This window comes from Arachis hypogaea, chromosome 18, assembly GCF_003086295.3.
Source record: "Arachis hypogaea cultivar Tifrunner chromosome 18, arahy.Tifrunner.gnm2.J5K5, whole genome shotgun sequence".
Classification (NCBI taxonomy): domain Eukaryota; kingdom Viridiplantae; phylum Streptophyta; class Magnoliopsida; order Fabales; family Fabaceae; genus Arachis; species Arachis hypogaea.
The window spans coordinates 132,265,528-132,280,133 of NC_092053.1; the positions used below are offsets into that span (position 1 = coordinate 132,265,528).

Below are 14,606 nucleotides of genomic sequence, written 5' to 3' on the forward strand. Positions count from 1 at the left end.
TTGTTATTTCTCTTGACGATGTAAATTATTTTACATTAATAGTAATTAAAATTGTTCTCATCATAAAAAATATAGTAGTATATGCCTGTTTCTCTTCTAAATTGAAGAGATATATACAATTTCTTATTGTATGTACATTATTTTCACTTTTGTATTCTTAAAAATAAAATCCTAAAATTATTGATTTAAAGGTAATCAATTTATCATTTTATAATTTTGTTATAGTAGAGAAGTCTAATCTAAATACTAATATTTCAAAAAATATATTATATTTTGATTTGAACAGTATTTAAAGTATACAATCATTTTATTTGCTATATGTCAAGAAATTAACAACATACTAATGATTAATATATTTGAGTATTTTAATTTTTTAAATATTATTTATATACTAAAATTAATTACTAATATATTTATATATAAATATATATTATTTAATTTATTTTTAATGTATATTTATATTTCGTTATATATTTTATATCGATAACTGATTTTAGTTGCTAGCATAATTTTTAATTTTTAGTAAATTTATTTAATTTTTTTTTTCAACTTGTGACAATTTAGCATAATTAAGAATGATAAGTGATTAAATTATTAGTGAAATTTATCATATTATCTACTTTATTAATTACTTAAGTATTTTTTTTAAACATGTTCAATCAATATTTATTATTTTTGTCAAAATTATTAATTTTTTGAGAGTTACTTTGTCTTCTATTCTATGTGTTTTAAAGTTATTTTTGTCCGTTTCAAAAATAATAGGGTTTTTTACTTAAATAAAATAAACTAATACCAAAATTATTGGATTCCCCTAAATCAAATTTTGAAACGTAAATTTTCTCTTTCTACTATTATATAAATCGTTCCAGGGGCATGAGGATTATATAATACGTTAACCATACAACCCAGGAACGATTTATGTATGAATGACCTGGGAGAATAAGGAGTAAATCGTTGCAGTGCATACAGGGTTATAGGTAACGCATAAATCGTCCCACCCTACAAAGATTCACGTCAGTTTGAGCTAAAACACAAAGGCTTGATGTTAAAGCAAATCCTCTCAAGCCTGTCACGATTTATGTATAATAGGGTACTTTTATTTATAATATTTTAATTTAAATTATATCTATTTAAATTTTAACTTAAAAAATAAAAATATACTTTTTATAATTTCAATTATTAATTTTATTAATAAGATTAAATTAAATTAAAAAAAAAAGAATACTAACAAATTATAATAAAAAGAATACTAAATTTTAATATATAAATTTAATTTTTTTTTCTTTAAAAAATATCAAAAGGTGTTAAAAAATATAATTTTGAATAATATAAATTTATGTTGTTTTGAGTAACATAAATTTAAGTTTTTATAAAATTTTTAGTATTTCTTGTCCATATGATTTTTTTTAATCATTTTTATTGATGCATAATTTTTATAAAACTTTTTTTGTCATTTTTTTATTTGACTTTGTATAAATTTTAATTATTTTTTTATAATTTTAATTATTAATTCCATTAAAAACTAAGTTAAATAAAAAAAAGAATACCGACAAATTATAATAAAAAAAGTACTAAATTTTAATATATAAATTTAAGTTTTTTTTTAAAAAGTCTAAATATGTTAAAAAATATAATTTTGCATAATATAAATTTATGTGTTTTTGAGTAACATAAATTTAAGTTTTTATAAAATTTTTAGTATTTGTTATTCATGTAATTTTTTTAATAACTTTTATTGATGCATATTTTTTATAGATTGCTCATGTAATTTTTTTTAATAATTTTTATCGATGCATATTTTTTATAATTTATATATTAAAAAATGATGGAAAAATTCTATAAAAATATACATCGATAAAAATTATTAAAAAAATACATGAATAATAAATACTAAAAATTTTATAAAACTTAAATTTATGTTACTCAAAAACACATAAATTTATATTATGTAAAATTATATTTTTTAACACCCTTTGATATTTAAAAAAAAATTTAAATTTATGTATTAAAATTTAGTACTTTTTTTTTATTATAATTTGTTAGTAGTTTTTTTATTTAATTTTATTTTTTTAATAGAATTAATAATTAAAAGTATAAATAAATAATTAAAATTTATACAAAAGCCAAATAAAAAAATGACAAAAAAAGTTCTATAAAAAATATGTATATATAAAAATGATTAAAAAAAATTATATAAACAATGAATACTAAAAATTTCATAAAAACTTAAATTTATTTTAGTTAAAGCAACATAAATTTATATTATGCAAAATTAATATTTTTTAACACCTTTTGATATTTTTTAAAGAAAAAAAATTTATATATTAAAATTTAGTACTCTTTTTATTATAATTTGTTAGTATTCTTTTTTTTAATTTAATTTAATCTTATTAATAAATTAATAATTAAAATTATAAAAAGTATATTTTTATTTTTTAAGTTAAAATTTAAATAGATATAATTTAAATTAAAATATTATAAATAAAAGTACCCTATTATACATAAATCGTGACAGGCTTGAGAGGATTTGCTTTAACACGTTAATCGTGCCAAGCCTTTGTGTTTTAGCTCAAACTGACGTGAATTTTTGTAGGGTGGGACGATTTATGCGTTACCTATAACCCTGTATGGCCTGCAACGATTTACTCCTTATTCTCCCCGGTCATTCATACATAAATCGTTTCTGGATAGCATGGTTAACGTATTATATAATCCTCATGCCCCTGGAACGATTTATATAATAGTAAAAAGAGAATATTTACGTTTCAAAATTTGATTTAGGGAAATTCAATAATTTTGATATTGATTTAGGGGAATCCAATAATTTATTTTTCTGGTTAATAGTATGGATATTTTTGTTTAGAGGTTTTTTTTATGTCTATTGATGTATATTACTGTATTTTTTAATAGAATATTTATTATTCGTGTTCATATAAATTTTTTAATTGTTTTTATTAATATATATTTTTTTATAAAACCTTATTTTTTATTTAATTTTGTATATTTTTTACTATGTGTTCTTAAATTAGTATATATTTTATTTACTATTGTTAATTTTTATAATATATATTCCATTAGAAAGATATAATTAAATAAAAAAAGAATACTAAAAAATTATAACAAAAAAATACTAAATTTAAATACATAAATTTAAATTCTCTTTTTTAATATTTTTTTTTATATTTAAATTTTAAACATCACACTGTTCACTTTAGATTCGTATGTAAAGTGCAGGTCAGTGCAACCATAAAACCGCTAGAGCCTTTTACTGTTTATGTTCATTTTTTATTCTGGTCAAATGCAACCTGAACATAAACAACAATAGACCCTCCAACTATTTATGTGTATTTAAAAATTGTGAAATTTTTTCAGTGATTTATATAATTTTGTAAAAAATTGTATTTTTGTATCCAAATTATAAAAATTATATTTTCGTAATTTTGGAATCCAAATATTTTATTTGGGTGATTTGCCCTAATATTTATTTATGTTGCATTTTGATTAATTAAAATAAAAGATCGTCTTTTAAAAAAAATATGAGCAATGCTAGGGGGCCAACAATTTTTGTGATTGGTAGCCATCAAATAATCATCAATGATGATCTAATAGTGTGAGATTGATGTGAGTTTTCATTCAATGACTCACCTTTCTCTGCTGGCTACATGCTGGCCAAAATTCAACAAAACTGCTGCCTCCTAAACTTTTCCAAAAAATATTTTAAACAATTTTATATATGTAACTCCTTTTTTAATTATGCTAAAATTAAAGTGGAATTGTTCATTAAGCATTGTATTATTAGAACTGAAAAAAAAAATGATTAACGCCACTGAAGCCACTATATCGTTAAATCATATAAAATAATGAAAATTTATATCCAAATCCAGATAAGAATTGAAAGATTTAAAGTTACTATCATTAACAAGGATCGAATCACTGTCATATACTACTCTAAAGTCTAATCAAACTATGCATGCATCTTAGAAATCAAAGGCACCTCATGAGTTCTTCTTCTTGTTAACCTTCTTCTTGGACTTGCAAGAATCTTGGCTCTTACCAGCTTTATGTCCATGGATCATACCATGCAGCTCGAAACCAATGAGGTGGCAAAGATAAGTATCAATGGTGATGAACATTGTCTTCTCATCCGTATACACATTGTAATAACAGCACGAGGTGTCTTCATCGTACCAGTCCAGGTTCTCTTCCGGCCTCTCCACGTCAAAGTGCTTCCCCAGCACCGTCTTCGCCAACTTGTCAAGATTGTACCGCCACAGATCCACCTTCTGACCTACCTCCTTCATCCCTTCCTCTGCCATCGCCCTAAGGTCCAACGCCTTCTTCAGCTCGATCCCGTGGTGCTTCTCCAGCTTTGCCTTCACCTTTTCGATCTCCATTCCCACCGCGATAACCCTAGGGTTGGCGAAGAAGTCGCAGAGGGGCCTAGGGTTTTGCTTCGCTTTGTAAGAGTCAGCTTGTCCGGGAAGAGGGTAGAGGAGGCAGTGAGAGCCAACACAGAGGGAGATGAAGTCGTAGCCGTGGTCCTTGACGCCGCGCTTGGTGTACTTGGTAAATTGGTGCTCTGCGGTTACGCCGACGATGACCGGGGTGTTTTTGGGAGTGGACTTGAGGAGGTTGGTGAGCCACTTGGAGAGCGTTTGGGAAGAGGTGGTGTTGATGCAGAGGATGCGTTGGTCGTTGGCATGAACGGTGTAAGAATAATGGCGGTAAGTGGGGTCGTAAGCCTCGACTTGGGTGATCATGCTGGGTTCAATGCTGATCTCGAGAACCATTGTTGTTAGTGGTTGTCGGATCAGGGACTTGCAACGGTTGTGGGATCGTCTTCTTGGAGCGGCAAGATGGAGATAACTGCAAAGATGCTTCGACCTCTAAGTCAGAATGAATCCGAAAGGTATAAAGTACGAGGAATGAGTGAGTATCTGTGGGGTTTCTGGCTTCCTTTATATAGCTTATAATAATTATCTTATCTTATCTTATCTTGTTTTATCTTATCTTATCCAGTTAACATAAGTGAAGTATTTGAATTCTAATATTAATTAGAAATTGTAGGACCAGCAGTCATTATCTTATCAAATATATGTCAGCTAAAGTTCCTCATTTTAGATGACGTGACAACTCCAATTCTTAGTTATATTAGAGTAAGACATGCGTGGAGAGATAAATTATTTATATTATATAGTGTATTTTAATAAATATTATATTAAAAATATTTTACAAAATATATTATTTTAAGATTTTGAACTTATTTATTTTTGAAAAAGACATAGATTATTTATATTAAAGTTACACAAAATTGTATTTTTTTTCATTTTTTGATTTATATTAATTGTTACACTTTATCTTTTTATACGTTTTTTTGTTTGTAAATAATTAAAAAATGAATAAATGAGAATGAAAAATATATAAAAATGTTATATTATTTTTTAAAAACTTTTTGACAATTAGTATGAAAGATTAAGAAATGAAAAGTAATAAAAGTTTTAATTAGTATGAAAGATTAAGAAATGAAAAGTAATAAAAGTTTTAATATATATAAGTTGTAGAATTTGAATATTTGTAACTGAAATTTTTTATAATTATTATTATTATGACACTTTTTAATGTATGTTTATTATATTTAATTAGTACTTGATGTTTCAATTAAATAATAGATAAGAGTTTTTTGTCTTAATTTTTTTAAAATATTTTATTAAATGCTGATTGGTTGATTATCATCTTTTGCCAAATCATTAGAATTGCTGACTTGACATCATTAGCAAAAAGAGAAGGTTTAAATTCATTGTGAAGAAAATTGGTACCAGCTTTTATATATTATAAATAGATAGATAGATTCTTCGTTCGTTGAGAGTTTTGCGTTGGATAGGTTGTCCAATGGAAACTCTGCCGGCCTTCATGGATCAATACTATGAGCTTGTTGAAATTGATCTATCTTATAGCTCCAGCATTATACAAGTATGGCATGGAAAAAAGCTGAACCTTTTCGTGCTCTATTAGATTTTACTGCATTGATTAACGTTTGCAAGGATGTTAATGGTGTGATGTTTCTTTATTTTGTTCAGTTTCTGCAAAAGCTGAAGTACTTATATCTGTCTAAGTGCCCTCGGCTGAAACAAATTCCAGATCTTTCTGAAGTTCCCAATCTTGAAATACTTCACGTTGAATATTGTGATGAACTGAATGATTTTCCCTCGTATCTCACACGCCACAGAGCCTTGTTAAACTTAATTTATTTCGTTGCCTAAGTCTTGAAACTCTTGCGAGTAAATTGGGGATGAGTTCCCTCAAGGAACTAGATCTTGGTGACTGCACAAGAATGAGGAAACTTCCAGAATTTGGAGAATGCATGAAACATTTATAAGTTCTTTCTTTGTCATATACAGCCATAGAAGAACTCTACCCACAACGGTTAGACAAAGGGTTCTGTGTGTACCCTGTTTGTCCTAAAGCAAGAGGCTCTGACCCACCTGAATTATTATTACCTCTCTTCCCTTTTTATTCCCACAACGCTTCTTCTTCTTCTTAGTCCTTATAGCTCTTGACAGAGGTTTGATAGAGGTGAGTTCTTGTTATGTGGGTATGCGAGTGTGCATCTTTGTGCTAAATTGTATGTTTGTCATTGTGGACATGAAAAGTATGAAATTGAAAAAATAAAGATAAAATGAACCGGGTTGCCATGTGCATTTCTGTAATATGGCGTTTGAAGGCTGTGTTTATGTTCATGTATGATGGATTTTCCACGTTTTTGGTTTTGAATGTTTTTGGAAAGATGTTTAAATTGAGTTTCATGGTGTTAAATAAATTAGTAGTACCTTTAAAGTTTACTTCTCCTTACTACAGGATTTACTATATCCATGTCAATTTCAGTTACACTTTCAATACACACTTTGTTTTACAAATTGAAGCATCTTGTTGAAGTAGTTCCATCATTTACAATTTCCTTAAGGTCAATTTCGACAAAAAAGAACATGTAAAAGTAACAAAAACAAAAGAGCAAACCCTCACACTTAGTGCTCAAAATTGCAAGCAAAAGTGCGAGTTTACTGATTACTTACTCTCAGAAAAGTGTACAGGGTTAAATACTGTAATAATGTAGAACCATGGAACTATAAATAAACCACTACTCTCTCATCATGTTATTCAAACCAATTTATGTCCAATTGTCTTAGTTTTGTAAGCCACTTATGTGTATCTTGATATATACATGGTTTAGATGGTGTTTCCAGATCACCATCATCTACATTTGATGCTGACTCTGCATTATCAACTCTCTTACCCTTCTCCACAAGATAAATAATACCACTTCATGAGGTATGTATGTAAGGAAAAGTCTAGGGGGCAGCAGTTTTGTTGAATTTTGGCCAGCATGTAACCAGCAGAGAAAGGTGAGTCATTGGATGAAATCTCACACTAATCTCACACCATTAGATCATCATTGATGGCTATTTGATGGCTACCAATCACAAAAGTTGCTCGCCCCCTAGCATTGCTCATGTATATAATTCAGTAGTATACTTAATCCGCTTAATTTCTAAATGCTGTTAGAATAGGAACTTTGATTCACAATTAGTGCTTGTTTTCTTACTTTCCAATTTTGATTTAGGGAAATTGGGTAGTTAGGAAAAAAGATGATCTATAAATTATGGGTGTAATGTAATAATAATAACATACATTCCTCTTGAACTAAATAAAAAGCTTATTTTTACTTATGAAAGCAAATAACAAAAGAATGTAAATTGTTCAAGAATATTGGATAGTGGATACATCATCATGAGTTACACAAATCATTTTTCTAAGGTCTCTCACGTAGCATTTCTCAAAGAATTATTCAAATGAATCGATTTGACTGAATTACAGTCAATTAAAATTAAAGTATGAAATTAAAAGAAGAAAAAACCTTGATATTCAAAAGAAGAGATTACGTGGAAGCGAGCTTCACAATGAAAGCGGCATCTCAACAGCTTCCTTATTATAAAAATTCAAGCAATGAAGTTCTTCAATGTCACTCTCATTCTCCCATCACCCAATAGCACCCACCTCAGTCATTAATTTTTGTTAATTAATTAGTATTATCAAATTGTCATTAAACTAATGCAACTGTTCTCTTTGCTTCACTCAAAAGCTAAAATCTTTTCTCACTTTTAATCCTGCCCATTGAAGTCCCATTTTCCACGCGGCTTCTAAACCGTTGACTCACTCACATTAACCGCCGCAAGTTTTTTATTTTTTCATTTTTTCTGGTTTCATTGCATAGAACTGATAGAAGAGACAAATGAATGAAACAGAATCTTTTGGAGTAATTTTTTCACTGTAGTGAGAGCATTTTTATTTACAGTAATGCCTGTCATTGACCAAAGTAACTACTAGATTCTGAGTTCGAACAAAGTTTTTTTTATATTATTGTATGCCAAGTTGAGTGAAGTTTCACTTAGACCTGTTCTTGTGTTGTAACTTGTATGTTAGTTGTTATGCTTGAAGGGTGTTTGTAAAAATTCCTGAACTAAACCTGATCAATTCTTTTTCTTTTTTCTTTTTTCTCCCTTCTTTGTTTTTTTAAAAGGGAAATCGCTAGTTTGACAAAGTTCAAAGATTGAGTGTGTGAAGTAATGTCACAAAGTTTTGAAACATACTATTCCTTCACTTGGTTTTTGGAGAAGGAGTGTTAATGTGACAACACAAAACTCATATAGGAATCTTTCTTTCTGAAACTTGTTAAGTGCTTATTAGACAAACTTTGTGTTGACAAAAAGTATTAAAGTAGTTGCTTCAAGTGGTTGACCTGGAGGAAGAAGAAACTATCATCACCATGGAAATGGAAGGGAGAGGATTCTCTGGCTTGTAATGAATAATAATCCCCTTTCTCCTACCCTTCTTTTCATCCTTTGTGTCCTATAAAACCACGAAACTGCTTCTACTATTTCCCCCTAACCACACAAACACAAACCCGTGAAGAAGTGATCTTAGTTCTTTACTAATAATAGTCTTCTATAGATGCTGCAGAGTGCAGATACAAATCACAATCCAATTCCACGCTGCTGCTTTTGAAGTTCAACATATATATATGGCATCCACTTCTACTTCTAAAAGGTCTTGCAAGTATCATGTGTTTCTCAGTTTCAGGGGTGAAGATACTCGCCCTGGATTCACTAGCCATCTCTATGCCGCACTCACAAGGAAGGGAATCACTACCTTCATTGATGACACCAACCTTCGCAAAGGTGATGTTATTTCACATGAACTTCTCACAGCAATTGAAGACTCCATGTTTGCAATCATTGTTCTCTCACCAAATTACGATTCCTCCACTTGGTGCTTGGACGAGCTCCAAAAGATCCTTGAATGCAAGCATAAGTTGGGGCAACACGTCGAAGCGGTGTTCTACGGTGTGGAGCCTTCTGATGTCAGGCACCAGAAAGGAACCTTCGGAGAAGCTTTCAGGAAACATGAACACAGATTCGGACAAGAAAGTGACAAGGTTAGAAGATGGAGAGATGCGTTAACACAAGTTGCCTGTTACTCTGGTTGGACCTCCAAAAATCAGTAAGTTCACTAATAATTATTTGCTTCATTTTGTTATTGCTGCAAATTATGTTAACTGAATTATTAGAACACCTCTAAAATTATAGTAGTGAGAAATTTTAGACAATACGAAAATATATGTATATATATATGTACACTACTTGTAAGTAATTGGATTGGGGTGATCCTCAAGCTTCTAGTATGTGGTTAAGAAAACATAAAAAGAAATTGGACATAAAATAAACTTCCTCTGCTGTTTTTGTTGCTTTAGTTTTCTTTTATGCCTTGCCAGACTTACAAAGAAACATGTTTCTCTTAATAGGAATGAGGCAACATTGGTGGAAAACATTTCTCAGAGTATACATAAAAAATTGATCCCAAACTTGCCATCTTCCATGAACAAGCTTGTAGGGATTGATTCAAGAGTGGAGCAAGTGATTAGTCACATTGGTATCGGGCTTAGTGATGTTCGTTACATAGGCATATGTGGGATGGGCGGCATAGGCAAGACAACTATTGCTAGAATAGTATATGAAGCTATCCAAAGTGAATTTGAAGTTTCTTATTTTCATGCCAGTGTAAGAGAGACATGTGAGAAAAATGGTATTGTTCAAGCACAAAAAGAGCTTGTTGACCATATCAATGGAAGTTCGAGTAATTTTAATAATGAGTATGATGGGAGGAGAATAATTCAGGCGGCTTTGTGTCGCAAAAAGGTTCTTCTTGTTCTTGATGATATAAATGAAGAAAAACAGTTGAAGAATTTGTCCGAAGAGCAAGACTGGTTTGGTCCTGGAAGCAGAATAATTATCACAACTAGAGACATGCATCTGCTAAAGATACATGATGCATATGAAATTTACAATGTTGAAGGGTTAGGAGAAAGTGAAGCCTTTGATCTCTTTGGTTTGAAAGCTTTTAAACAACAAAAGCTTGCAGAAGAGTATTTGGATTTGTCCAAACAGGCGGTCCAATATTGTGCTGGTCTTCCATTGGCACTTGAGGTGTTGGGTTCCCACCTTTGTGGTAGACCCGTTAAAGATTGGCATAGTGCTCTTGGAAAGTTAAAGAGCTTTCCACATGTCGACATTTTTGATACGTTGAAAATAAGTTATGATGGTTTAGATACCATGGACAAGGATATTTTTTTAGATATTGCTTATTTTTTCAAAGGACGTTCCAAAGATGGTGTAATAAAAATATTAGAAAGGTGTGGTTGTTATGTTGAAATTGGCATTGCTACTTTGATCGATAGATCTCTACTCACTATGAATGAGAAAGGTAGGTTGGAGATGCATGATTTGGTTGAAGAAATGGGCAAACATATTGTAATTCAGGAATCTCCAAATGATCCTAGCAAGCGTAGCAGGTTGCGGGGTTACGAGGATATCAATCTTGTTCTTACTCAAAACAAGGTGAGTGGAATCTTTTTTCACAATTATAAGACTATAAAATTAAAATATGAATTTGATAATGCATCTATTATTCTATCAATTAAGTATAATTAAATGACTTCTCCTTGATTTGTTGTGTAGGGAACTGAAGCAACTCGTAGTATCGTTTTACGCGATCAGGATTTCTATCAAGAACAAGACATAATGCGTTGGAGAGATTTAACTTTTTCAGATATATGTCAGCTAAAGCTCCTCATTTTAGATGGCGTGGAAGCTCCAATTCTTAGCTATATTCCTTCTACATTGAGAGTTTTGCGCTGGAGATGTTGTCCAATGGAAACTCTCCCCTTTATGGATCAAGGCTATGAGCTAGTTGAAATTAATCTGTCTGATAGCTCCAGCATTGTACAAGTATGGCATGGAAAAAAGGTGAACCTTTTCGTGCAGAGCTCTATTAAATTTTACTGCATTGATTATTGTTTGCAAGGATAGTAATGGTGTGATGTTTCTTTGTTTTGTTCAGTTTCTTGAAAAGCTGAAGTACTTATATCTGAAGTGCTTATATCGGCTGAAACAAATTCCAGATCTTTCTGAAGCTCCTAATCTTGAAATACTTGACGTTCAATGTTGTGATGAACTGAATGATTTTCCCTCGTATCTCACACGCCACAAGAGCCTTGTTAAACTTATTTTATATCGTTGCTCAAGTCTTGAAACTCTTGCGAGTAAATTGGAGATGAATTCCCTTAAGGAACTAGATCTTGGTTTCTGTACAAGTATGAGAAAACCACCAGAATTTGGAGAATGCATGAAACATTTATCAGTTCTTTATTTGTGGGGAACAGCCATAGAAGAACTACCCACAACGGTTAGCTGTTTAGTTGGCCTAAAGGATTTGCGCTTACAGCATTGCCAAAGGCTTACTTGCCTTCCAGACAGCATTCAAGTGTTAAAATCCCTCACATTTTTTAATCTTTTTTACTGTCCAAATGTCCTTCAATCTTTGCATTCTCTGTCTAGTCTAACCTCATTGGATACTCTGATATTATCGGGGTGTTTTGTCACATCTCAAGAGTCGTGGTCTTACAATCTTGGCAACTTAGTGTCTTTGAGGGATTTGGAATTATCACATAACAATTTTGTAAGGGTTCCAATAAATATCCATGAACTCCCCAGGCTTAGACATCTGAATCTAGACTACTGTCCTAGTCTGAAGGTTTTACCAGAGCTTCCATCAAGTATAAGAGTGTTAAATGCACGAGATTCTGCATCACTGGATGCAGGGCATTCGAATGTTATATCAAAGTTGTGTTGTGGCTTTGCAGCATCAGCTATCCATGATTCTGATGGGCTCTTGCAAATGTGGGTCGCACAGAATGAAGGGGAGGAAATTCCATTGTGGTTTGTCCATCAAGAAGAGGGTAATGGAGTATCAGTCACATTGCCACATAATGAAACCATGGCACTTGCTCTCTGTTTCCAATTATGCCCAAGGAGAAGTAGTCGTAATTATGTGGTAAATTTACCGGTGATTTGCAACGGTAAGGAATTCATTACAAAGCATTTAACTGTGTTGCGTGAAACTAAAAATTCTCAGCATTTCATCCTTTGCTTGAGCAGTGACTATTTTGTTGACCAATTTTGCCAAGACTATCGCTTTGAACTGGTATTTCCTAATAACGTTGAAATGAAAGTACACAGTTCTGGGGTTCGGTGGGTGTGCAAGCAAGACATCCAGGATTTGAAGAAAAGTGGGACTGAAACATCAAAAAGAAAAGCAACTTTTGATCTGAACATGAACATGAACATCACCCCACCTTCTTCTCCTTGTAGGAAAAAGTTGCTCATGGTTACCCCTTCGTCTGTGTCTCCGCTGGAGGAGGAAGAGGAAGAGTAAGCTACCACTGCGGAGAAAGGGATCTTTGTGTACCCTGTTCCCTTTGCATTCCCATAACACTTCTTCTTCTTAGTCCTTATAGCTCTTGACAGAGGTTTTTCTATAAACCTATATTACATGTATCATTGCTAAGTCTAAAACTCGAGCTATATGGTTCTCCAAATCTGAAGCTTTTGAAAAGAGCTCATTGCATGCATCCAACAGTAAAAAACATAACAAGTGAAGGACTTGGATATATTTGAAGCTGATCAGAGTGGTTCTTTAGGGGGTGTCATGAATGCAAAGAGGATCTTGTGTGCATCAAATCTGGGCATTGTTTTTGTATGGAGAATTTGTCTATTGAAGCGGTTCTTTACACCACTTTCATGTTTAGCTCAACTGGCTTCAGTTTGTCCACAAAATTCAGGTTGTCAGTTCTCTCTTGGCTTTGGTTGAAGTTTGAGCATGAAGAAATGATTCACCCACAAGAGTAGTTGAGTTTATATGATGTGGTTATTGGATTTTGTTTCTAATTCTTTTCCTTTTATTCTTTGGGAAAAAAAATACATGAGTTGTATTTTGAATTTTTGAGAGAGGTGAGTTTGTGTTATGTGGGTATTTGTGTGCTAAATTGTATGTTTGTAATTGTGGACATAAGAAGTATAAAATTGAAAAAAGATAAAATGAATTGGGTTGCCATGTAGGAGCATTTTTTGTAAGATGAGCATTTGAAGGCTGTGTTTATGTTCATGTGATGGATGTTCGAGGTTCTTGGTTTTGAATGTTTTTGAAAAAATGTTTAAATTGTGTCTCATGGTGTAATTTGTTGCAATGAAATTACAGGGAATTGTTTTCTTAACTTTTGTTGCTGCAGCATGGAGTGAGATTTGGCAAGCATAACAAGTCAGAGAGGATCTGAAGCAGCAAATGGAAAATCAACTTTTGAGCAAACTGAACTCATAAAAGAAAAGTTATTACTTGAGCAAAAACAGAACTAGTGAAGGCTTGGATATATTTTAATTCTGGTCATTTGTTTTGGAAGGATAATTATCTTCTGAAGCTCTCCTTTAATTGATTTGAGTAGATTAATTCTTAATTTTGGTAAGTCCAATATATATTCTAATCATTTTTTAATCCAAACAAACATTTGGAAGTGAATAATTAACTTAAAATCCAAGGAGTACATATAAGTATATAAAAAATCAATTGTGTTAGGTGTACGTTAAAATCAGTTAGTAGTGTAGTATATACTTTGAAATTAAAATATATATTAAAAATAAATTAAATTATAAATATATTTATACATAAATAACATTGATGTCTGAGTTTTGAATTTTGATATACACGTAATATTTTTTATAATGAATTTCATTTCAAATTTAATAGTATGATAGCTTCAATTGGATCTGTTAACTAAATTAGTTATATCTTTAAAGAAGATGATCTTTCGCAGAAACTAGTAGCTAAACAACTTTAACAAAATACTTAAATTTTTAAACCAAAATGTGTATTAAAAGTGTAACTTGTTTAAATATTAGGTAAAACAATATTGGCAATATATTAATTTATTATTCCAATACATACCTACATCAATATTTTTCAATAAAGAACAAGTTCCCCTAATTTGATAATTTATTCTAAGAAAAATATTATAAAGCTATCAGGATTTATTATTTTTTGTCATTAATTAGTTATTAATTTAATTTTTTAATCTAATTTTTTTAGTTTGATAATCTAATAATATATTTTATTACATATTTTTAAATAATAATAGTCAAAAAATAATAAATTATGATCACTCT

At 30.7% G+C, this 14,606-nt stretch overlaps 1 protein-coding gene across 1 annotated transcript; it reads left to right on the forward strand.

Annotated features, from left to right (window-relative positions):
* The first annotated feature begins 8,152 nt into the window (after positions 1 to 8,152).
* Positions 8,153 to 13,523, forward strand: LOC112769349 (TMV resistance protein N). The gene is made up of 4 exons (XM_025813847.3): positions 8,153 to 9,555; positions 9,857 to 10,949; positions 11,070 to 11,357; positions 11,452 to 13,523. The coding sequence occupies exons 1-4, from the start codon at positions 9,077 to 9,079 to the stop codon at positions 12,823 to 12,825; spliced, it is 3,234 nt and encodes a 1,077-aa protein (XP_025669632.1). The 5' UTR covers positions 8,153 to 9,076; the 3' UTR covers positions 12,826 to 13,523.
* Positions 13,524 to 14,606: the final 1,083 nt, after the last annotated feature.

What these genes read in the sequence shown, in the direction of transcription:
- LOC112769349 (XM_025813847.3), top strand. Translation starts at nt 9,077, where the DNA reads ATGGCATCCACTTCTACTTCTAAAAGGTCTTGCAAGTATCATGTGTTT. An exon ending in TTGTTCTTACTCAAAACAAG is followed by an intron (nt 10,950 to 11,069) that starts GTGAGTGGAATC and finishes TTTGTTGTGTAG; the next exon opens with GGAACTGAAGCAACTCGTAG. An exon ending in AAGTATGGCATGGAAAAAAG is followed by an intron (nt 11,358 to 11,451) that starts GTGAACCTTTTC and finishes TGTTTTGTTCAG; the next exon opens with TTTCTTGAAAAGCTGAAGTA.